The 24492-nt window shown below is 40.8% G+C and overlaps 1 protein-coding gene across 1 annotated transcript in view; it reads left to right on the top strand.

Moving 5' to 3' along the window:
* Positions 1-24492, top strand: part of arih2 (ariadne homolog 2 (Drosophila)) — a 77380-nt gene that overhangs the window by 21925 nt on the left and 30963 nt on the right. Inside the window, exons 2-3 of the mRNA XM_034171750.1 lie at positions 16233-16756; positions 21580-21647. Of these exons, the coding sequence (XP_034027641.1) occupies positions 16490-16756; positions 21580-21647 (335 nt within the window). The 5' untranslated portion in view covers positions 16233-16489. The remainder of the gene's footprint in view (positions 1-16232; positions 16757-21579; positions 21648-24492) is intronic.

Below are 24492 nucleotides of genomic sequence, written 5' to 3' on the forward strand. Positions count from 1 at the left end.
TCCCTTGTTTGCACTCGGGATCGCCACAGCAAATCCAAGGTGGATCTGCATGTTGAATTGGCACAGGTTTTACGCCGGATGCCCTTCCTGACACAACTCCACATTACATGGAGAAATGTGGCGGGGGGTGGGATTTGAACCCGGAGCCTTCTGAACTGAAACCAAGCGCATTAACCACTTGGCCACCACCAAAGTTAATTTATGAAATTAATCAGCTCCACAGAACAATTTGATGCATTTATCTAAATATCAATGTTAAAAGAATAACAAAATGCTTAATATTTTTAGCTGACAACCTTGGTTCTTGTAGCAGAGTAGCATTAACAGGGCTAGGCGTGTTAGCATGAGATCAGCTATGTCTGCTAGCTCATAAACTCATTTTCCAGTTGAAGGGAAATTGTATAATTTGGAAAAATACTATTTATCTATGAATCAAAGTTAGTACATTTACCTCTTATTTGACATAATACTAAGGTACTTACCAAAGATGTGGCTGAAATTTGCTGAAAATGAATGAAATCTGACAGGTCTCAAAACACCAAAGTTTTTGGGTGTCTTCTTGTCAAGGGTCCCGAGGCTGTATACGTTTGGGTGTAGCTAACTCAACAATGGAAAATGTGATTTGTATACAATAAAAAATGTCATAGAAGTAACAAATGATTTGACTGAATGAAGTAATGGATGGCAAAATATATATGTTCCTTTTTTGTAAATTGATATTAAAGTTGAAAGTGGGCTTAAAGGGTGCATGGGCTTAATGGGTACACTTACCCTAGATGAATTTAAATACTTGGAGTCAACTGTCCAAAGTGTTGGAGAGTTTTATTGGAGAAAAGAAATTGCAGGCAAGGTGGAGTGGGTGGAGAAAGGTGGCAGGAGTGATTTGTGACAGAAGAATATCTGCAAGAGTGAAGGAGAAAGTCTACAAGACAGTAGGCTAGACTAAAGCCTGGTTCACACAGCAAGATTTTAAAATTATCTGTAGGTTTCCAAAACCTGAGAGACCACACACGTGGAGATTAAAAAATAATAGCTCTAACAGTTTTGGTCGTGTGTGGTGTGCAGCCACACGGTAAGGACAACAACACCACACACAAAAACAGATTTCACCCACAAACATTCTCAGGTCAGACAGGAAATCTCGCAAAATCTCTCAAGATTAAATGTGACTTCAGAGTAAACAAACGGAGATAGTTTGTGAACTATTTACAGCAGAGGAAAAAAATACAAAAAGAAAAGGTGTTCTTTAAAGGAGTGGAGACAGCGCAACCATCAGACTTTGTGGTAAGTCAGAACAGCTGTTATGATTTTAGATTTCACTCCGTGCGTCCGTCACCTCGCTTTCTGATTGACTGCATGTAGCAGGGTGCAGGCTCGTTTGTGGTCAGGGGACGCAACACAAACTGCGATATCGGGCCAAGACAATCCAACATGTTGGATATCCTGGATTTGTGATCAGAGCGCCCCTGATGTTCTTCCAAGCAGTTCAGAGCGCTCTTAACACACCACACATGGCAGGAATATCTGATAAGATTATCTTTAGTGTCATCACAACAATTGGGGTGTCCTTAAGATTTTCAGAAGGGGAAGATCGGTTCCGATATCGGCCTGATTATCTTGCCGTGTGAACCAGGCATAACCAGCTATGTTGTACCGCTTAGAGACAGAGGCACTAACAAAAAGACAGGAGGCAAAGCTGAAAATGTTGCGATTCTCTTTGGGAGTGACGAGAAGGGACAGGATTAAGAATGAACATATCAGAGGGACATCTCAGTGGGATGGTTTGGAGACAAAGTCAGAAAGGTGAGCTTGAGATGAACATGTGCAGAGGAGAGACCCTGGGTATACAGAGAGAAGGATGCTGAGGATGGAGCCACCAGGCAGGAGGAGAAGAGGGAGGTCAAAGAGGAGGTTTATGGATGTGCTGAGGGAGGACATGCAGGTGGTTGGTGTGACAGAGGAAGATTCAGAAGACAGGATGAGATGGAAACAATTGATCTGCTGTGGTGCCCCTAACGGGAACAGCCGAAAGAAAGAAGACAATAAGCTCTGTGTTGAAATTGAATAAAGTAATGACTTTATTTGAACCTTAGACTAAATCTGTATGTTCTGTTCTTGTGATTGAACATCGGTTTTAAGATGTTTCAGCATATATTATGGCCATTCTTACACAAAGTTACTGCAGAATTCCAGTGACAACATAAACTTTGCAGTTTTAGGTAAGAATTTCACTTTGACTTTTTCCTGTGGTGTTGGTTTTAACGGTTTGCGTGTGTGCATGATTTTTTTTTTTTCTTTACATAATTTAGTGATAAAATGAATGACAGCTTGAAAGGGACAATTACTAAAATACAACAAGAAATCCCATTGAATTTACTAACCCTACCCCTTAGATTTTGAAGCATGAAACAAACACAACATTATAAAGAAAAAAAATCTCATTCAGTTTTGCTAGTTAAGGCACCAACATTGAATTTGGTGTGCCCACTTTGATAGGCTATAACAATTTATTCTGTATTAGCCTAATATTGGCCCTGAAAGAAGGTTTTTGATGTTTTTGTTTTTAACAACATTTTTGCCTTTTTAAAAAAAAATTTTTAAATTGTAAATGTTGTGAATGTTTGTGACAAAGCAGCCGCGGCGCCACCTCAGACCTGACCACACGCTCACTCGCTCATTTACCTTCATTTTACCCTCATTTACCTTCTGCAGTTTCCAGTAATCATCAGTCCATTTCACCACCGCAGTAGTCTTGGGTGCACACTAGGCTGCTGTTAAATCCTCCATGATCCATAGTTTTTTTCCAGTATCCAGCCACAATTCATGAGTCCCCACTGTCAAACCGAGCGCTGTTTACTTCCTGTTTTATTGTGTCCAGCGCGGGACATTAGCATCCGATGTCATCATTAAGGGCCGTTTTTTCAAAAATCTGACTTTATTATTTCTCCTGAGTTTCTTACAGGTAAGGGGACAAGGTGAAATAATAAAGTATTAATTTGATGATTTTTTTGTTGTTGTTGTATTTTTGTATTTCTGAAACTCGCAGTTTGATTGCAGAAAACCTTTTTGGTTAATTGGTTTGTGGGAGGGGCCTAGGGGTATAAAGGCGTGCCAGTCTCCCTGGCTCAGTTAGTCTGGGCCTGGTCGTGTTACAGAGAAGGTAACTATGATCCTTTTGTTTGTTGTTATTTCTCTGTTTGTAAATATTGTAAATAATTGTTCACTGTTTGTTTGTATATGTAGCACTCCTCTTTGATTTTTGGGAAATTAAAAACACGTTAAAAACATCCTGCGACTTTTGCCATCATTTATCATCCTGTACAAGAACACCATCACAATGTTATACAGTAATCTGCTTGTTATTGCTTTAGTAAATCGGAATAATTTGGTTGTTATGAGTGACATTTGAAATTTGGAGTTAATAAACCCTCTTTTTTCTGTTGTAGAGTGACTGAGCAGAACAAAAATGCTTCAGCATCTTGCTTATCAGCTTGTGCTGGCCTAATTGAGGTAGAAATTATGCTGTGGTGATCACTTCTGTTTTCTAGTAACACTGTGTTCAATATGCACCAATATGTTGAGAAAAAAGTCCTTAATATACTTATTTAAACATATGATTGGTATGATTTTCCCCAGACAGATTTTGTTTGTAACCATCAATAAATGACCTGTAGCATCAAAAGTAATGAACATTTTGTGTTTTTACTTTCATTTCAATATTCCTGAGAAAATATCACCTTAGAAGCAACTACTTACAGACCCTGTCCTGAATTGAGTGGTATTTACCCCCGTGTCCCGCGTCCTGCATGAGTGTGTGTGTGAGTGGGGTGCACATTGGTCCTGCAGTTATGTGGGTCTGGACACGCCCCCCGGCCCTCGCTTGCTATGCTCCACGCTGTTGGCACTCGTGGCCATGTGTGGGTGTCCCCGTGATTGTATGTGGGATGCCCATTAGTCCTGCAGTTATGTGGGTCTGGGCACGCCCCTGGTCCCCCCTAGTTACGCTTTGTGCTGTTGGTGCTCGCGATCATGCGTGCCCGCATTGGTGCATTCAAATGTTGGCAGGTATGCATAAATTCAGTCAATTGATTAACCAGTTAGTCACGTGAGATAATTTGTATTAACCATGTTTCCAGTTTGTGTATCCCACACTTCACACTGTTTTGATTAAGTGAAAATGCAGAGTGCAAAGTTTTTTTTGTTTGCAGTCTTTACTGTTTGAACTGTGAGAAATTGTTTATATTAGAGGAATAAAATTTTGACAGTCATAAAATTTGATGGGGCTTTTGTGAAACTGCAAGGTCTGACTTGTTCCATTGACCCAAATACCCTTGCATGGTATTCTTCCTTCTTTATCTTGCTCTTCTTCACTTTTTTAAAATTGTTCCCATCTCTTGGTATGTATGCCTACAATGCCTTTATTTTCTGTGGGGCTTTTTGTGTCCTGACATCTCACATATTGCTGTAGACATTTAGTGGTAATTCCTATTTTGTTTGTGTGGCTTTGTACCAAACAGACATGGAATACTTGCTGCTATGCCCCCCCCCCGTATCCACTGTCAGTTTGCTTTACATAGCACCCAAGGTCTCACTCATGTGCTACTGCTGAAAAAACACAGGCTGTGGGTAATTTTGATATCAAGCAATGAAGTGTTTCAGGTGTTATTTTGTTCCATTGTTCTTGCAGACACACCTTAAGATGTCTGCAAGAACAGTCATTATTGGATTACTTATTTATTTATTGCCTCAAATTTCCCCATGCATTCTTTATTGGGCACAGGGTAGGACTGCAGGCTGAGGGCACCATACAATGACAGGCCTTGGTTTTTGGTCTTGTTGATATGTCTGGATGGTCCTTTTTGGCTAGACTGGAGCACACTGTCCATTTCTTTCAAAAAAAAGACCTGAAATACAGATTTGTCTTTCCACTGTGAGGGTCCAATCAGATGCCTCAGAGCCTAGAAACATCAACACCACTTCTGGGCAAGTTTACCAACGTAAGGCTTCTTTTTTGCACTGTAAAGTTATAAGTGGCATTTGTGAATATAACTCTATATTGTAGTGCTTGACAAAGGTTTTCCAATGTAATCCCTTGTCCATGTGGTTATATCTGCTAGTTATGAATAATGATTCTTGATGCATTCCCGTCTAAGGGATTGGAGATCACAGGTGTTACACTTAGGTTCTTGCCCCTTCCATCCATCCATTTTCTATATCCCCTTACTCTGACTGAAGGTCACTAGGGATCTGGAGCCTGTCCCAGCAATCATAGGATGTGAGGCATGGTACACCATGGACAGGATGCCAGTCTATCACAGGGCCACATATAGACAGACAAACACATTCACACACCTACGGTCAATTTAAATTTCCAGTTCACGTAACGCCCCTGATCTACAGGGTGTCATTCTACTACAATTGCCCATGATCCAAAAAAGTGCAAAAAGGGGATGAAATGGCTTAATCTGAATGGCCTCCTAATAGTGGAGCAGATAACTGTAACAATTGTTCATTTCTGGAAAGAAGCACCAAAGTTTACACAAATACTCCTTAGAAATTACTCTTTTGAAAAAACTGAGTACCCACTTGAATTTTCAGTAGGTGGCCAGGTAGGGGTCAATTGAAGAATTACACAGGGGTCAAAATTTAAAAAATGCTCCAATCATATTGAAAGCTATACCACATTATTTGTCTGATCACAACGATACCAAAAAGGTATAGTTTGGACTATCTATGACTGAATGTTATGGAGTTTTGGGGTAAAAACAACAAGAATGGTTGACAAAGGTCAATTTCAGTTTGTACAGGGGTTAGAAGTTAAAGTTGCTCCAATTTTGGTAAAAAGTGGTGCAAATTATTGATTGAACTAATTGGATTAATAAATGAAATAGTTTTGTTTGTTGAATGTTGGTCTGCAAGGTAGAGCAATGTCGACGTCCATTGGATTCTATGACATGACATATGTTACCCTGTAACATAACTAAGCATGCCACATAGTGCAAACTATTCCTTTTTAAAACCCTATTAACTCGACCAATAATTTGCATCACATTTTACAATATTTAAAGCAACTTTAACATCTGACCCCTGTACAAACTAATGCTGACCTTTGTTACCATTCTTGCTGTTTTTACCCCATAACTCCATAACATTCAGTCATAGATAGTCCAAACTATACCTTTTTGGTATTGTTGTGATCAGACAAATAATGTGGTATAGCTTTCAATATAATTGAAACGTTTTTAAATTTTGACCCCTGTGTAATTCTTCAATTGACCCCTACCTGGCCGCCTACTGAAAATTCAAGTGGCTACTCAGTTTATTCAGAAGAGTAATGTCTAAGGAGTATTTGTGCCAACTTTGGTGCTTCTTTCCAGATTTGAAGGATTCCTCTGTAAATATTCTGTTATCTGCTGCACTATAATGGGCTGCCTTATAAAGTGCATACCTGGCAACTCACCTGAGAAGGAAAGTAAGGATTTGTGACCTCGGCCAGAACCGCAACAAATGCTGCTTTAGCTTTAAACTTTTACCCCATGGAGCATGATTAAACAAGTTTCAAGCTGTAGTCACTACGAGTGCCCCGTTTAAAGAAATTTGAACATGATTGTAGCTGTTAAGACTATGAACAAAGGCAGTTACCACACATTAGCAACAGTTTCGAGAATCGGGATGAAATTTTTGAACTGTTTGTAAATTTGACCCTGATTTCAAAACTGTTGCTTAGGGATGTGAATCGTACAACTCATGATTCAATTCGATTCCGATTCTTGGGGTGACGATTCGATTCAGAATCGATTTTCGATTCAAAGAGCTCTGAGAAATAGTTATATTACTTTAAAAATGTTTAAGTTTAAGAAAATGCAACTTTACAAGGTTAATCAAGTGATTCTAGATGTAAATTTACTTATCTGCTTTGCTCGTTCGGAGTTGGCTGGCAGTTTAGCGAAGCGCTGGTCAGTAGTCGGCAGAGACCGCTGCTTCCCTCTTTTAGCTCCGGGTCATAGCGTAGCGGAGTTTAAGTGTTTCCGAAGTACTTGATTTTCATTTTGCAGATTCTGCACACTGCGTAAGTCATGTCAAGCTCCTTCTTACGCAGCAAATAATAAAATCCAAAATGCGCCCAAACATTTGCCTTCAGCAAAGATGGTGCTGGCTGAATTAGCTCTCCGTCCGCCATGCTAAGCTATAGCCATTGAACTCTGCAGCTCATGAGTGTTTGAAGCACGCCGGACCCCCCCCCCCCCCCCCCCCCGCAGGGACGCTGTCGTACGGAAGCCGTTGCCTGACAAACAGTACACGCAGCGAGTAAGTAATATTATGTTTAAAAAATCGATTCTTGGACATTTTGGATCAATTCTGAATTGTAATAAATAAGAATCGCGATTCGGACGTGAATCGATTTTTTTTTTTTATTTTTTTTTCTCGACACCCCTACTGTTGCTGGTAATGGTCGTAACTACTATGTATACCATGTTTGTTCAAGATTGACAAAGATGGATTAAGGTGTTACTGTGTTGCTTCAAAACACGCCCCAATTTGCTAATCAGAATTAAACAAGAAGGAACAGTGCTCTGTGGAATAGTTAGTGCTGCTAACCACTAAGCCACCACGCTGTCCACTCTTGCTCTTTTATGCACTGAAATTCTTCCACATTGCCCAAAATTATAGTACACACTCCAGAAGGGGAGGAATGAAAATCCCTTGCAATCTTTTTTTGAGGAACATTTTTAAATATTTCACTTTTCTCACGCATTTGTTGAATAGGACATCCTTTGTCCATCTTTGCTCCTTAAGCCCCGTTTACACACAGACGGTAAGAGCTCCCAGAAGCGTCCCGGAAGAGTTTTTGGCCGTCTTAAGGATCACACGCCGTTGTTAACACCGACACTAGGGGGCGTGGCTTAGTTCCGGCTTTACCGGGAATTGTCGAAAAAATTATTCAACATGTCGAATAATTCCGGGAGCGCTCCCGGAGACCTCCCGTGACGACAGCGACAACGCGACCAACGGCGTTTGATACGCTTTAATCACCATTTCATCCTGCCGCTTCCTGTAGTGCCGCAGTTCTCGTCGCGCCGCGATGACCAATCAGGGACTGAATATGTAGTGACATGGAGATAGATGAGTTTGAAGATGTGAACATGTCCCGTATCTGGTAGCAGCCTGTGAGCAAGACTTAAGTCTCTTTTGTCCTTTATTTTACAATCATGACAGAGTTTTTGGAGCGAGCAGCAGCACCACAGCAGCGTGGAGCGGAGTTTCTTTTTATTTTTATTTTACGTGCGTGCGCGCACGAATCGTCCTGGAGATTATTTTGCTTATTAGCTACACAGCTGTATAATAAAGCAAATGGTGACTGGCTTCTAAACACAATTATGACAGTTTTTTTGGGGAAAGAACGAGGAGGAGCTCCGCTGCAAACAGCAGCAGCAGGGAGCGGAGTTTCTTTATTTCTTTCTTTTTTTTTAACGTGCGCACGAAGGAATCGTCTGTAGAGAATATTTTATTAATTAAGTACACAGATGTATAGTAAAACAAATGGTGACTGGTTTCTAAACACAATTATGACAGAGTTTTTTGGGGTGAAAGAGCGAGGAGGAGATCCGCTGCGCTCGCTCCACCGCGAAAACAGCCGGAACTACTGCGAACTTCGGTCTACGTACTACTCGCTGACAAAACCGTCTGTGTAACCAAGCCTTTAGAGACTCAACTTTTTGTGGATGCTACTTATGTATCAAATCATGATTGTTGTTTGTTTATTTTTAATGTGATGCAGCAGTGAATGTATATTACAGACTAGAATCAAGTAACCACACAAAACATGGAATGTATTTGGCTCATGCTGTCTGCAATGAAGTAAACGCCAAAGTAAATGTAGGTGACTGATTTTCATGACGGTGACCAATTTTCCATATTGTCCCATATTTTTCTTATTTGCATTTGTAAATTGAAAAATCCTCAAATTTGAGCACCTGCAGTGAGTCAGAATTAATCATTTTGGATCTGTTGAACGAGTTTAATTGATAGTTATTTTTCTGTGGTAAAGTATTGTGGCTCTTGCATTTGTTCAATTGCTGCCCTGTTAACCTTTTAAAATCTTGAATAATGGCATTAGGGCTATTTTTTTTTTTTTTTATCTTTGTCTGATGTTTCTGCCTGGCTTGCTGTCAAGTTAAGTACTGTTTGGGTTTCAGTGTCTCATCATCAAAGCTGAAACATTTCTAGTTAATCCTTTGAAATGTGACATTAAGCTTTCACGCATTTCTTGTGCCCTCACGTGTTTAACGGAGCTGAAATCTGCTCAGTTTGAAAAATACATGGGATATGTTTAACAGCTGATTCTGGTGATTTAAAATTTAATCCAGAACTAGAGGCAGACCTGAGGATCAGGCACTCAACCAAAGAGGGGAAAAAAATAAGCAGTCAGGAATGAAAGTAGAGCATACGAGTCAAAGAAAAGAAAGGGAGGTTTTTAATTGTTCATAAAAAGCAGCAAGTTAAACAGGGTAGTGAGGGTGTAGTTATGATCTGATCAACTGTCCTAACTAGGAGGAATCTGCTTTGGTTCACATCCAGACCTCTGCCCTCTAAATCACAGCAAGGCTGCAAGGGAAAGTGTTCACATGTTACAATATCTGAAAAAGTCAAAGGACATTTTGCTATTTATATTACAGCTTAGTTCATGGAACAGAACATGATGGCTCATGTAAAATGAGTTAAGTAGGAGAGATAACTAAGTTATGTGTAAATGTTAAACGAGATGTGGCTTTTTCATATTCAGCCCCACTGCAGTGTTTAGCCAATAGGTTTGATCAGTCAGTGTAGATCTTCTATATAAATACTGTCAGACAGCCACAAATGAAATGAGTGTTACAAATATAGGCTACATCATACTCAGGCTAGCTTAATATGTAGTAGGCAAAGAGCAGGAAGACACATCTGCAGATGTGTCCGAATGCTCAGTATGCATTTATTGTAGTAGTAAAACATCAGCTGGATGGTGTACTGCATCCATAGTATGTAAACAGACTACACTATGCTATGGCATGCCATGAGGCAGCTGGAGCCTGGTAACCAAAGAACAGGAAAATTCAAAGATAGCAAACACACATGAAAGCAGTAGAGACGTCACAGGGGCCATGGATTTTTAATTTAACCTTTATTTCACCGGGTCAGTCCGGAAAAAGATCTCTTTTACAAGACAGACTTGGACAATTTTTTAAGTTTCCAATTTGCCTAACCTGCGTGTCTGTAGATGAGGGAGATGTGTCCCTACTACTTACTCATTTACACTCAACAAAGATATAAACGCAACACTTTTGGTTTTGCTCCCATTTTGTATGAGATGAACTCAAAGATCTAAAAGTTTTTCCACATATACAATATCACCATTTCCCTCAAATATTGTTCACAAACCAGTCTAAATCTGTGATAGTGAGCACTTCTCCTTTGCTGAGATAATCCATCCCACCTCACAGGTGTGCCATATCAAGATGCTGATTAGACACCATGATTAGTGCACAGGTGTGCCTTAGACTGTCCACAATAAAAGGCCACTCTGAAAGGTGCAGTTTTGTTTTATTGGGGGGGATACAAGTCAGTATCTGGTGTGACCACCATTTGCCTCATGCAGTGCAACACATCTCCTTCGCATAGAGTTGATCAGGTTGTCAATTGTGGCCTGTGGAATGTTGGTCCACTCCTCTTCAATGGCTGTGCGAAGTTGCTGGATATTGGCAGGAACTGGTACACGCTGTCGTATATGCCAGTCCAGAGCATCCCAAACATGCTCAGTGGGTGACATGTCCGGTGAGTATGCCGGCCATGCAAGAACTGTGACATTTTCAGCTTCCAAGAATTGTGTACAGATCCTTGCAACATGGGGCCGTGCATTATCCTGCTGCAACATGAGGTGATGTTCTTGGATGTATGGCACAACAATGGGCCTTAGGATCTCGTCACGGTATCTCTGTGCATTCAAAATGCCATCAATAAAATGCACCTGTGTTCTTCATCCATAACAGATGCCTGCCCATACCATAACCCCACCACCACCATGGGCCACTCGATCCACAACATTGACATCAGAAAACCGCTCACCCACACGACGCCACACACACTGTCTGCCATCTGCCCTGAACAGTGTGAACCCGGGATTCATCCGTGAAGAGAACACCTCTCCAGCGTGCCAAACACCAGCGAATGTGAGCATTTGCCCACTCAAGTCGGTTACGACGACGAACTGGAGTCAGGTCGAGACCCCGGTGAGGACGACGAGCATGCAGATGAGCTTCCCTGAGACGGTTTCTGACAGTTTGTGCAGAAATTCTTTGGTTATGCAAATCGATTGTTTCAGCAGCTGTCCTAGTGGCTGGTCTCAGACGATCTTGGAGGTGAACATGCTGGATGTGGAGGTCCTGGGCTGGTGTGGTTACATGTGGTCTGCAGTTGTGAGGCTGGTTGGATGTACTGCCAAATTCTCTGAAACGCCTTTGGAGACGGCTTATGGTAGTGAAATGAACATTCAATACACGAGCAACAGCTCTGGTTGACATTCCTGCTGTCAGCATGCCAATTGCACGCTCCCTCAAATCTTGCGACATCTGTGGCATTGTGCTGTGTGATAAAACTGCACCTTTCAGAGTGGCCTTTTATTGTGGGCAGTCTAAGGCACACCTGTGCACTAATCATGGTGTCTAATCAGCATCTTGATATGGCACACCTGTGAGGTGGGACAGATTATCTCAGCAAGGGAGACGTGCTCACTATCACAGATTTAGACTGGTTTGTGAACAATATTTGAGGGAAATGGTGATATTGTGTATGTGGAAAAAGTTTTAGATCTTTGAGTTCATCTCATACAAAATGGGAGCAAAACCAAAAGTGCTGCGTTTATATTTTTGTTGAGTGTATTTATAGTACATATTATGTTTGGGTTTGTACTGTGCAATAATTTATCACTAGGGATGGGTATCGAGAACCAGTTCCTTTCGGGTATCGTTAAGAAATTATTCAACACCGACATCAATAAGCTTTGTGCTTAACGATTCTGTTATTGGTCCTTCAGAGTGACCGTTGTTTTGGGGGTGGTGTTTATCAGGAAAATGATCATTTCTCTACATTGATTACGGACCCTGCAGTGGGTCCGTAATCAACTTTTCTGTAGCGCGGCTTTGCTTTGAACCTTGAACCAATCGAAGCAGTGGTTCGCAGATTGAAGCAATGCTTTGATCTATTGCTTTGTTTATTCTTTCTTTCTTTCGCTTAATTTTCCCCCGCTAAAACCCTAAAGAGCATATGTCTGTGAGTATTATTTACCTTTTCTGTGTTAAACCGACCTGTTATGGTCTTCTGAAACAGTTGATAGATGTACGAGGGCTGTCAATAAAGTAACGGTCCTTTTTATTTTTTTCAAAAACTATATGGATTTCATTCATATGTTTTTATGTCAGACATGCTTGAACCCTCGTGCGCATGCGTGAGTTTTTCCACGCCTGTCGGTGACGTCATTCGCCTGTGAGCACTCCTTGTGGGAGGAGTCATCCAGCCCCTCGTCGGAATTCCTTTGTCTGAGAAGTTGCTGAGAGACTGGCGCGTTGTTTGATCAAAATTTTTTCTAAACCTGTGAGACACATCGAAGTGGACACGGTTCGAAAAATTAAGCTGGTTTTCAGTGAAAATTTTAACGGCTGAGAGATTTTGAGGTGATACTGTCGCTTTAAGTACTTCCCACGGAGCAAGACGTCGCTCAGCGCTCTCAGCCGCCGTCGTCAGCCTGTTCAAGCTGAAAACCTCCACATTTTAGGCTCTATTGATCCAGGACGTCGTGAGAGAACAGAGAAGTTTCAGAAGAAGTCGGTTTCAGCATTTTATCCGGATATTCCACTGTTAAAGGAGATTTATTTAATGAAAGACGTGCAGACGGGTCCGCCACAGGAAAAACACCTCTGTTGAAAGCCTTAAGGACAAGTTGGAACATGTCCTGCTGTTAAACAATTTCTCATATACTCACTCCACTGAAAGCCATCAAAAGCCGCCTGGATTTTACAAATGGTTATCAACACGGAGGTGTTTTTCCTGTGCCGCCGCACCGCGTCGGCTGCGTCCCGACGCACGGACCCGTCCGCACGTCTTTCATTAAAAAAATCTCCTTTAACAGTGGAATATCCGGATAAAATGCTGAAACCGACTTCTTCTGAAACTTCTCTGTTCTCTCACGACGTCCTGGATCAATAGAGCCTGAAATGTGGAGGTTTTCAGCTTGAACAGGCTGACGACGGCGGCTGAGAGCGCTGAGCGACGTCTCGCTCCGTGGGAAGTCCTTAAAGCGACAGAATCACCTCAAAATCTCTCATCAGCCGTTAAAATTTTCACTGAAAACCAGCTTAATTTTTCGAACCGTGTCCACTTCGATGTGTCTCACAGGTTTAGAAAAAAATTTGATCAAACAACGCGCCAGTCTCTCAGCAACTTCTCAGACAAAGGAATTCCGACGAGGGGCTGGACGACTCCTCCCACAAGGAGTGCTCACAGGCGAATGACGTCACCGACAGGCGTGGAAAAACTCACGCATGCGCACGAGGGTTCAAGCATGTCTGACGTAAAAACATATGAATGAAATCCATATAGTTTTTGAAAAAAATAAAAAGGACCGTTGCTTTATTGACAGACCTCGTATTTTATAACTTAAAAACAGGAGCGATGCTAACGTGTTAGCATGTCTATGGCATTTTCAATGTTAAAAGTTAGCATTAACCAGTTGCAGCTGTCATCACGTTCGGGTGCATTTGTTTTCAAATTGTAATATTTCTTAAATTTATTTTTGTTTATATATTAAAAATCTAATGATTATTATATACTATATATACTTATTATATACAATTTTAGAGAAAGACAAAACGAACCTGAATAGAAAAACAACAGAAAATATAAAAGCAACTAACAATGAACATACATAAATAAATGTTTCCTGTGAACACCTAGTGACTCTTACACCTCCATTTCATCCCTGTCTTATTTAAGTTTAATGACAGTTTGTTTCAGTCAAACCATATTTTCAATTTGTTAATTTCTTCATTGATTTCCTCCAGAACTATCTGCCAAGCTTGAAAACTGCTGCATTCTAGTAAGAGCAGAATACTACTGGAATGAATTTGAATAAGGAAAGTTGTTTTGTTTTTTTGTTTTTTCTCACTAAATGGATGCTGCACTCACTGCAGTTTATTGTCTGGAATAGTCCCAGATTGCATTTCAGAGCTTCTAGAATTCAAACATTTTCATGCAGTTGGTGTTGGGGGGTAATTTTGGGTTTCAGTTTTTTTGTTTTTCACCACTTTCATCCCTGAATAAGTCAATCGTGAGTCACTTTTGTGCGGATTAAAGTTACTAACTGGGACTCCTGTCTTGTTGCAACAAAGAAACGAGAATCGTCCTCCGTTCTGTTCACACAGCTCCAAACGCTGCACGGCCCTCTGACGAGTCAAGTTAGAACGATTTGAGTCCAGTCTGAATTAATACCTTCAAAGCGAAACACTGTTTTGTTTATTTTTATTTATGTCCAGAGATCAAGGATACAGTGACCAATTTCATATTTATTTACTTTAAGACTCAATGAAATACATAGAAAACCTGTATACCCTACTTTTAGTACAAAATTCACGAGGGATCGATAAGCAGAATCGATAACGGCATCGATATCAATAAAATCTTATCAATACCCATCCCTATTTATCACTGGCCCTCCATCTGCGGTTAGCAGTCCTCAATTTCATTAGCAGCCTGAGGTTTACGCCAACATTAAAACATCCCTTTATTAATTTCATAAAATCACCAGAAATGTATGTTGTGTGCTCATATTTGAATAAACAAATGAACTAAACTATGCAGTTCTGCAGGTTTGAGGAAAGCATGGTTTTGAGTGCACGAGATTTGGGGTGTATGGGTTTTAAGTATTGAGATTATATATATATATATATATATATATATATATATATATATATATATATATATATATATATATATATATATATATATATATATATATATATATAAGAGCCCAACCGATATGGATTTTTTTGAGGCTGATGCAGATAATGATATTTGGATGAAAAAAATGCCGATAATTGATAAATCGGCTGATTTGCCGTTAGCCAATAAATCAGCCGATTTTTTTTTTATGAATAAAATGTTCTTTTTTTTGAACCCTTAACAAAAAAGGTATGAGTTAAAAGCTGAAGCTTTGTCCTCATATTGATTAACTTCATAACAGAGAAGAATTTTCAAGTTCAAAAAAATGCAAAAATGCAGTTGGAGCAGTTAGGGGGCTATTCAAATGGGCAAACTTGTAAGATATCACTCCTGAAAACGATCTTTGCCATATCACGTGAGGTAAATCTGCCCTACGATTGGATTTTGGAAAACCATGTGACGGAGAAACAATTTTGATTGGACACTCACACTGCGCACGTCATCACACGTATTCTATGAGAAGTACCAAGATGGCCGACGGTGGATCGAAAGTCTGCGAAGTTAAATTTTCAGCAAAAAAAAAAGGAAGTTTCTATCTCATATCATTAAAAGGTTATTTACAATTTAGTAAAGCTTGGTCCCAGCCGTCGTATACAACGGCGTCGGCCCAAGAGGGTTAATGGCAAATGGCAGTAATTCCCAGAACCCTTCTGGACGACCAGTGAATCTGAATGTTTCAGTCTCTTAGTAGTGAATGAAAGTTTTTCATGCTAGAAATAAGGTCTACACAACGTGGGCTTAATAAAAAGCGTGAAATGTGGGGTGAATGTAATCGCGAAGTTATTGCAAACAACATCCTTATAAACTTACTTGTATGCTTTTGTCAGCCGATCAGTACAGTGTGATGGCGAACTACGAGGTCTGGTGATGAACACATTTAAGCAGAGGTGTAAGCAGCTCTCAGTTGAATGGAGTCAGAACTCCATCTACTGGACAAATGGTGCAAGGACATTTTACCATTTTACATTGCCGTCACAAATATTATTTCAGTAACTGTTCTGTTTATGAGAAATTATTGGCGTTCTATCGGCAAAATTTCGGCCGATAGTGAGTACTCTGCCGATATATTGGTCGGGCTCTAATTTTTTATTGTCTCTTCAGCATTCTGTGAAGATGTTTATGAATTTAAGTGGCTGTAAATTTGAGCTTTGTCTAGAATCATCCTTCTCCCTCTTTTTTTTTTTCTTTGCTGTTCTCTGCAGTCTGTTGTCTTCTTAGGTTGACCTGCAGCCAGTTTTCCAAATGAGTGACGGGGAGTGTGACTTCTTTTGCTTCTTCCGCTGTTGCTGAGCGCGCGCCGTACGCGCCTCAGGCGGCCAGGAAGAAGAGGTGTCTGGACGGCATCAAGAGGAAAGTGAAGGAGAGGTGGAGCATCAGACGAGCCATTTCGGCCAATCGGACTGCTAGGCTCCGACAGGTAGGCAGGCTGTCTACCTGTCCGAGTGACTGAGTCGATTGGATGTCTGTGGACATGAACAGTCAGGCGTCGGACAGCAATGAAGAAGATTTCTGTGTGAATTCTGAAGAAGAGGAGGATGAAGATGATGGAGGTGATGAGGAAGATCAGGGTGACATTGCAGCCTACTATGAGGGAGTAGCCAGCGATGTTGAGCAACAGGGTGCCGACTCCTTTGACCCAGAGGAGTACCAGTTCACCTGTCTGACCTACAAGGAGAGCCAGAGGGTGCTGACGGAGGAGGTGAACACTGTGGCTGCTGCGCTTAAGGTGAACGAGTGAACAAAGTCACCTTAATTTATAAAGCACATTTTAAAACAAGTTAATCTAAAGTGGTTTGCAGTTGTCTCTGACTGATTAACAATAGGGCAGCCCAGTCTCATTTGAAACCCTACCGGTTTTGACCACATATGGGGACAGCCGGCACGGGCATGGCAGAGAATTCCTGAGCGGAGTGTGGGAGTTTCAGCACGAACAAACCACAACACGTGTCCACTTTTCACCGCATTGCCACTTTTTCTTTACAGGGTGACCTCACAAAAAAACCCCAGAACCCATAAAAATTGTAATAAATCCTACAAAGGTCCAGGTTTGGGAAGAGTATTGTTCCAATCATCTTGCCCAACATGTCTTGGTCAACCAAGGAAAAGACATTTTGCCCGGAGGCCTATTTCACCAGCACATACCATTTGGAGCATAATTTTGAGAGAACATGACTTTTATGCAAAGCAACCAAGATAACTGAAACTTTGGGGAATGAGCTTACACAGACTGACACTTCAGTCTCTTTGTAGGATTTATTACAATTTTTATGGGTTCTGGGTTGTTTTTTTTTTGTGGGGTCACCCTGTAAATCAGCAAAAACCCTGTAAAAGACGCACAAATCCTTAAACCACAACAAGATTGGTGCTAGATCATAAAATAACGTGAACAAAGGACAAGCTCCTGTGCGCAGTTTATTTTCACTACGCTTTTGTTTTTCTGTGCACAGCGTTTATTTGCCTTGTGTGACGTTTCAAGACCCAAACACTTCATACTGCCTTCAATTTTATGGAGTTGCAAAATTAATTACCCATAATGCTTAATAAATCCAACCACCTGTTTAAAAAACAAAAAACAAAATGAATCCAATAAAGTGTATATACTGTACATACAGTGAGGCAAATAAGTATTTGATCCACTGTCGAATCTGTTGCAAGTTTTCTCAGCAACAAAGAATAGAGAGGTCTTTTTTTTTATCCCAGGTACACTTCAACTGTGAGAGACAGAATCTAAAAAAAAAAAAAAAATCAGAAAATCACATTGTTGTTGTCCTTTTGGCTGCTCCCGTTGTTGTTCGGGGTCGCCTTCAGCAGATACAGCCTGATCCGCACTGGTATTTGGCACAAGTTTTATGCTGGATGCCCTTCCTGACGCAACTCCAGTGTCACATGGAGAAACACACACAGCCGCTGGTGTTCCAAAGACGGCTCCCATCCAAGTACTAACCAGATCCTGTACTGCTTAACTTCTGAGATCTGACAGGATCAGGCTGACACAGAGCAGACCAGCTGCAGAAAATCACATTGTATGATTTTTAAATAATTAATTTTCATTTTATTGCATGAAGTATTTGATATAATAGAAAAACAGACCTTAATATTTGGTACAGAAACCTTTGTTTGCAATTACAGAGGTCAGATATTTCCTGTAGTTCTTGTCCAAGTTTGCACACTGCAGCAAGGATTTTGGTTCACTCCTCCATACAGATCTTCTCCAGGGGGCTCATGTACAAAGCATGCATGCGCACAAAAAAACAAGGCGTACGCCCATCTCCACACACACGGTCAGATGTATCAAAAGTGAAATGACCGTGGAAATGTGCAGTGCGTCACCCAACAAACCCTGCCTCTGACACGTAGAGGTGATGCTGGGAACTGTTAATAGTGTGAAAACAGTAAGTCAACAGAGACACACTGGTGAGCAGTTAACACACCCACATGTTTGCAATTATATGGATGGATATAAAAGCATGCGCAAAGTGATGGGGAAAATGGCATGAACAGTGGCTGCGATAGCATCAGAGGACCTTGCAAATGGTCCAATCCGACATCGGCGTGTATTCAGGGAACGCGAGAATTTACTTGCAAATGACGATAACTGGGTCATAAAGGAATTTCGATTAACAAGGCCACTGTTACTGGAGATACACACAGAACTGTGGCCCCAGAATGCAACATGGCGAGGAGCCAGGCCGGTGTCTGTACCCACCCAGGTGCTGCCCACGCTGGGCATCCTGGCAACAAGGGCATTCCAGCAGGAGCTGGCTAATCGGTCAGGAGTGTGCCAGTCAACCTTGAGCCAAGCCATGCCAGCTGTGTGGAACGCAATCATGCAGGTACATCACATTCCAACCTTAAAGCGCAATTTGCAGCAAGAGCCGGTTTCCCTGATGTAATCAGAGCTATTGGCTGCACGCATATGGCTATAAAGTTGCCATCACATGATGAATTTGTTTTTGTTAATAGGAAACATTTTCTTTCCATCAGTGTTCAAATCATATGTGATGCGCAAATACGCATCAGGCTGGAGGCTGGCATGGCTTCAGTAGGAAATCCACACAAGTTTTTGTACATGAAGGCCCTGATCTTTCAGGTTTCAAATTTCAGCTCCCTCCAAATATTTTCTCTTGAGTTCAGTTCTGGAGACTGGATCGGCCACGCCAGGACCTTGAAATGCTTCTTACGGAGCCCCTCCTTAGTTGCCCTGGCTGTGTGTTTCTGGTCATTTTCATGCTCGAGACCCAGCCACGACATATCTTCAATGCTCTTACTAAGGGAAGGAGGCTGTTTGCCAAAATCTCGTGATACATGACCCCATCCATCCTCCTTCCAATACAGTGCAGTCATTCTGTCCCCTTTATAGAAAAGCACCCACAAAAAATGATGTTTCCACCCCCATGCCTCACAGTTGAGATGGTTTTCTTGGGGGTGCTCTTATCCTTCAAACACAGCGAATGGAGTTGATAACAAAAAGCTCTATTTTGGTTCCATCTGACCATGTGGCCTTCTCCCATACCTCCTCTGGATCATCCAGATGGTCACTGGCGAACTTCAAATGGGCCTGGACATGTGCTGGCTCGAGCAGGGGGACCTTACGTTCTCTGCAGGATTTTAAACCATGACAGCGTAGTGTGTTACTAATGTAATCTTTGTGTCTGTGGTCCCAGCTCTCTTCAGGTCCTTGACCAGGTCCTCCCATGTAGTTCTGCGCTTTCTCAGAATCATCCTTACCCCAAGAGGTGAGATCTTACATGGAGCCCCAGACCAAGGAAGATTGACAGTCATCTTGTTTCTTCCATTTTATAATAATTGCGCCAACAGTTGTTGTCTTCTCACAAAGGTGCTTGCCTGTTGTCCTGTAGCCCATCCCAGCCTTGTGCAGGTCTACGATTTTGTCCCTTGTGTTCTTTGACAGCTCTTTGGTCTTGGCCATGGTGGATAGCTGGAGTGAGATTGTGTGGACAGGTGTCTTTTATACAGGTAACGAGTTCAAACAGATGCAGTTAATACAGGTAAAGAGTGCAGAATAGGAGGGCTTCTTAAAGAAAAACAAACAGGTCTGTCAGAGCCAGAATTCTTGCTGGTTGGTAGGTGATCAAATACTTATTTCATGCAATAAAATGCAAATGAATTATTTAAAAATCATAGTGAAATTTTTCTTTTTTTTAAAGATTCTGTCTCTCACAGTTGTAATGTACCTACGATAAAAATTACAGACCTCTCCATTCTTTGTAGGTGGGAAAACTTTCAACATCGACAGTGGATCAAATACTTACTTGCCTTACTGTACCAGTCACAACATACAATTGGTAATGCATACATATTATTAATTATTTAATTATTATTAATATATTTTTAAACAAACTGCTCTTTATGATGAAAAATACATATTTTCCTAAGTAAATATTAAATACAATTTTGGCATTGAAGAAAAGAAAAAAAAAAAAAACTTTCTCAGACATACACCCCATAATTACCATATTTTCTTAAACTATATGTTGCACTGAAGTATTAGTTGCATCTGTGGAAAAATGCATTACAAAAAGGGAAAAAAGCACAAGTCACTCTGGTCTATAAGTTGCATTTATTTTTGAAACATGCCATTATTCCTTCATGCAACAAGAAACAAAAGGAGTTTAATCATTGCATTATTGACTTACAGCACAAACAGTAAAATATTAGAGAGCAGAACCTATAGTGCAAAATTGTTATTGGATAAGGTGCGAAGAACTCGGCATGAACTGCTTCTTGTCACCACTGAAAAGCTGAAAATGGCTTTTTAGAGCTAATCGTACCCCACTAAATGTAACTAAACATTTTAAAACACCTATAAATTTTTTTCAACACTATAGCTGGTCTTACCTTAGTCTAGCTGTCCTCTCTGTTGTTGTTCTGACTGTCTCACCAAGTCCTAATAAGAAGTGTTCTGAGTAATGTGAAGATTATTCCCTCTATTATTCAAGAGCATGGGCTTTCAGTTTGAGAGCATGATTCAGTAATTCTACTTCTTCTCTAAGACCCAACATGTCCTTCTCATTCAGGTCATCTTCTTGTTTTATGGCAGTTATCATCCAACTTAATGGTGTATTACCGCCCACCATCTGCTCCAGACTGGATCTGACTGTATGTCATATGTAACCAGTATAGAGCAGCTTGTTATGTTTGTAGGCTGTGCCATGTTGTGACCATAGATGATAATGCAGTAGTTTTTCCATTTCTGTTTTTGAAATACATGTAATATAACTATATTTTATATAAATTGAATAATATATAATAAGTTGCAGGATCAGCCAAACAAGAAATTAATGGCTGTGTTAAAATGTCTGGAATTCCTAAATGGTTAAAGTGACATTTATTTATTTATTCTTTCAACCTCTTGGATTAAAGCTTGAATTAAGTCCATTTTGATTTTTCATTTAAACTGCATTGTGGTGGTGTACAGAAACAAAACAGCTGGGTCAGTGTCCAAATACATATGGTTTTCATAATGGTGACAATGGAACTTGTGCATAATGTTTAAAAACAATGTTTTCTTCTTTCTGTTCCTCTCAGGTTTTGCCAGCAGTAGCAAAACTGATCCTGGTGCATTTTCACTGGCAGGTTTCACAAATACTGGACAGGTGTGTATCTTTTTTGTTCTGTCCCTTTTTTGAATTCCTGAGGCATTTTTGCAACCTGGCAGCACTTCTTCCCTGTTAATGGGAGCTTTTCATATTCTTGAAATTCCTTTCAGAATTTTGCAGCATTTATTTATTTTGTTTTGATGTTCCACTTGCACGTACAGCACAATTGACCAATCAAAGGTTACTAGTAATATCCCACTAAAAAAAGGGTAGTTATGCTCAGCATGGAGATCTTACACAGTATGTACTTCATGTTGATTTATGTCAGACTTTAATCTACGTGCTGAAGATGCTCAACCTCAACTCAGCCTTTATTTCTAAAGCACATTTGAAATGACAACAGTCAACCAAAGTGCTGTACATATTTAAAAATGGACACCAAGTTACCCCAGTTGTAAATAAATGAATTAAAAATAACAATAAAATGACAACAGGCAAAAAAAACAAATAAAAGACGAAGTAAAATAAAGAGTAAAAAGTAGTAGGAAATAACATGATTTGATTTAATTTATTTTATTTGCATAATGCAAAATCACAGCAAAGCTGCCTCAGGTGCAACAATGCAAACGACCTTTGCAGATCAATTTACTCCTCATCCGCTTCAAACGAAAAGTCTGATTCCTTACAATTCAATTCCATTTATAAAGTGTCAAATCACAACAAAGTTGCCTCAAGACGCTTCAAACAAGTAAGGTCTAACCTTACCAACCCCTAGAGCAGGCACACGAGTGGTAAGGAAAAACTCCCTCTGATTTGAGGAAGAAACCTCAAGCAGACCAGACTCAAAGGGGTGACCCTCTGCTTGGGCCATGCTACCAACACACTAGACGAATATACAGGAAATTTTGGGAGGCCATGCCGGTGTCCAGGATGGGAGGCCTGCAGAACTATACACCCACTCCCACCTCTGGATGGAGCCGCACTTCGCACATTAAAAAGACAAAAAAAAAACAAGCAGGTGGCAGAAAGACTACAAATAAGGTATAATTTGGCAGCATTAAGCAACTGGAAAAACAGAGATGTAATCACTCATTTAGGAAATGCCAGAGAAAAGAGGCTTTAAAAGTCTCTAAGGACAGGGATGATCTTATATTAAAGGGGAGACTATTCCAGAGCCTGGGGGCCACCACTGCAAAGGCTCTGTCACCTCTCATCTTTAATCTGGTTTGAGGCACCTCCAACAGCACTTGGTCAGAAGACCTTAAGGCTGTGGTTGAGGTGTAAGGGAAAAAAGCTCTGAAAGATACACTGGAGCCAGGCTATTGAGGGCTTTAAAAACAATTAAAAGGAGTTTAAAATCAATCCGGTAACGGACCAGAAGCCTGTGAAGAGTAGCCGAGACCGGCGTAATATGGTTGGACTTTTTCTTTCCCGAAAGAAGATGAGCAGCAGCTTTCTGAATAAGCTGGTGGCGGTTTAGAGCAGTGTCATTCAGACCAATGTACAGATAGCTACAATAATCTAGTCTGCTTGTTACGAAGGTGTGGATAACCTTCTCAAGGTCAATTTTAGGGAAATCTGGCTTGGATTTGGCTAGGAGACGGAGTTGGAAGAAACTTGTTCTAACAACAGCACTGATCTGCTTATCAAATTTAAAATGGCTGTCAAAAATCACCCCAAGGTTCCTCACACAGGAGTGAATGTTGGAACCCAGGGGTGCCAGGACATCAGCAGAACAGGGTGTGGAAATTATCCCCCCAAACAGGATAACCTCTGTCTTGGATTCATTAAGATTTATTAGGTTAGCATTCAACCAAGATTTGACCTCACTCAAACAATTCAATAATGGCTGCATTGGGTCATTGCCTAATGACCTTAGTGGCAGATAAATTTGGACATCATCGGCAAAGCAATGAAAAGATATTTGGTATTTTCAAAAGATACCGCCCAGAGGCAACATGTACAAAAGGAAAAGAATAGGACCTACAATGGAGTCTTGAGGGACTCCACAGGTCAGTGGGGCCACATCTGAAGAAAAGTGGCACCCGCTGCACAGAAAAGTGCTGCTCTGTGAGGTAAGAACTGAACTAGGTGAGAGCAGAGCCTGTAATGCCCACACACTGCTTGAGACAACACAGCAGAATCGCGTAGTCCACTATGTCAAAGGCAGCTGACAAGTCTAAAAACATCAGGATGGCAGGACTACCTGAGTCAGCAGCTAAAGTCTAATCATTAAAAACTCCCAGTAGAGTGGTTTCGGTGCTATGTCTGGGTTTGAAGCCAGACTGAAACTTTTCATAAATGTCATGCTGGGCTCAAAATAACTGCAACTGGATGTAGACCGCTCTATCCAACACCTTGGATAAAAAGGGGAGTTGAGACATAGACCTAAAATTCGAAAGGATGGAAGGATCGCCATTTTTATTTTTAATTAAAGATTTCACCAATGCATGTTTAAAAGCTAAAGGCACACAGCCAGAAGTAAGATTGGTAAACCTTTCCTGTATAAAAAAAAACATATTTCTGTCCTCTCTCTTTTCCATTCTTGGATGCACCAAGAATTAACTTAAAAAAAAGAAAAAGTATTTTAACAAGCATACACACTCCTGTTGCTGTTTTTATTGGTTGAGTGAGATATGAAAGTAACGGTTGACTTGCCCCAGTCTGTGAGACCTCCCTTGCTGTTGCCACCTGTGGTTTTTGATTATACCATCAGAGGGCGCTGCAGACACAGTGACACAGGTGTTGTGCAACAACAGCTGTAAGCATCGAGTTAATTTTGATTTAAATCTTATGGATCTTTTGGAGTCTTGCTTTTTTGATGGCTAAATTAACTTCTCCAACGTCACCAAGCTTGTGCCACATTTCGGTCGCAACCATGACATAGGAACTCTCAGCCAAT

The sequence above is a fragment of the Thalassophryne amazonica genome, chromosome 6, assembly GCF_902500255.1.
Source record: "Thalassophryne amazonica chromosome 6, fThaAma1.1, whole genome shotgun sequence".
Lineage (NCBI taxonomy): Eukaryota > Metazoa > Chordata > Actinopteri > Batrachoidiformes > Batrachoididae > Thalassophryne > Thalassophryne amazonica.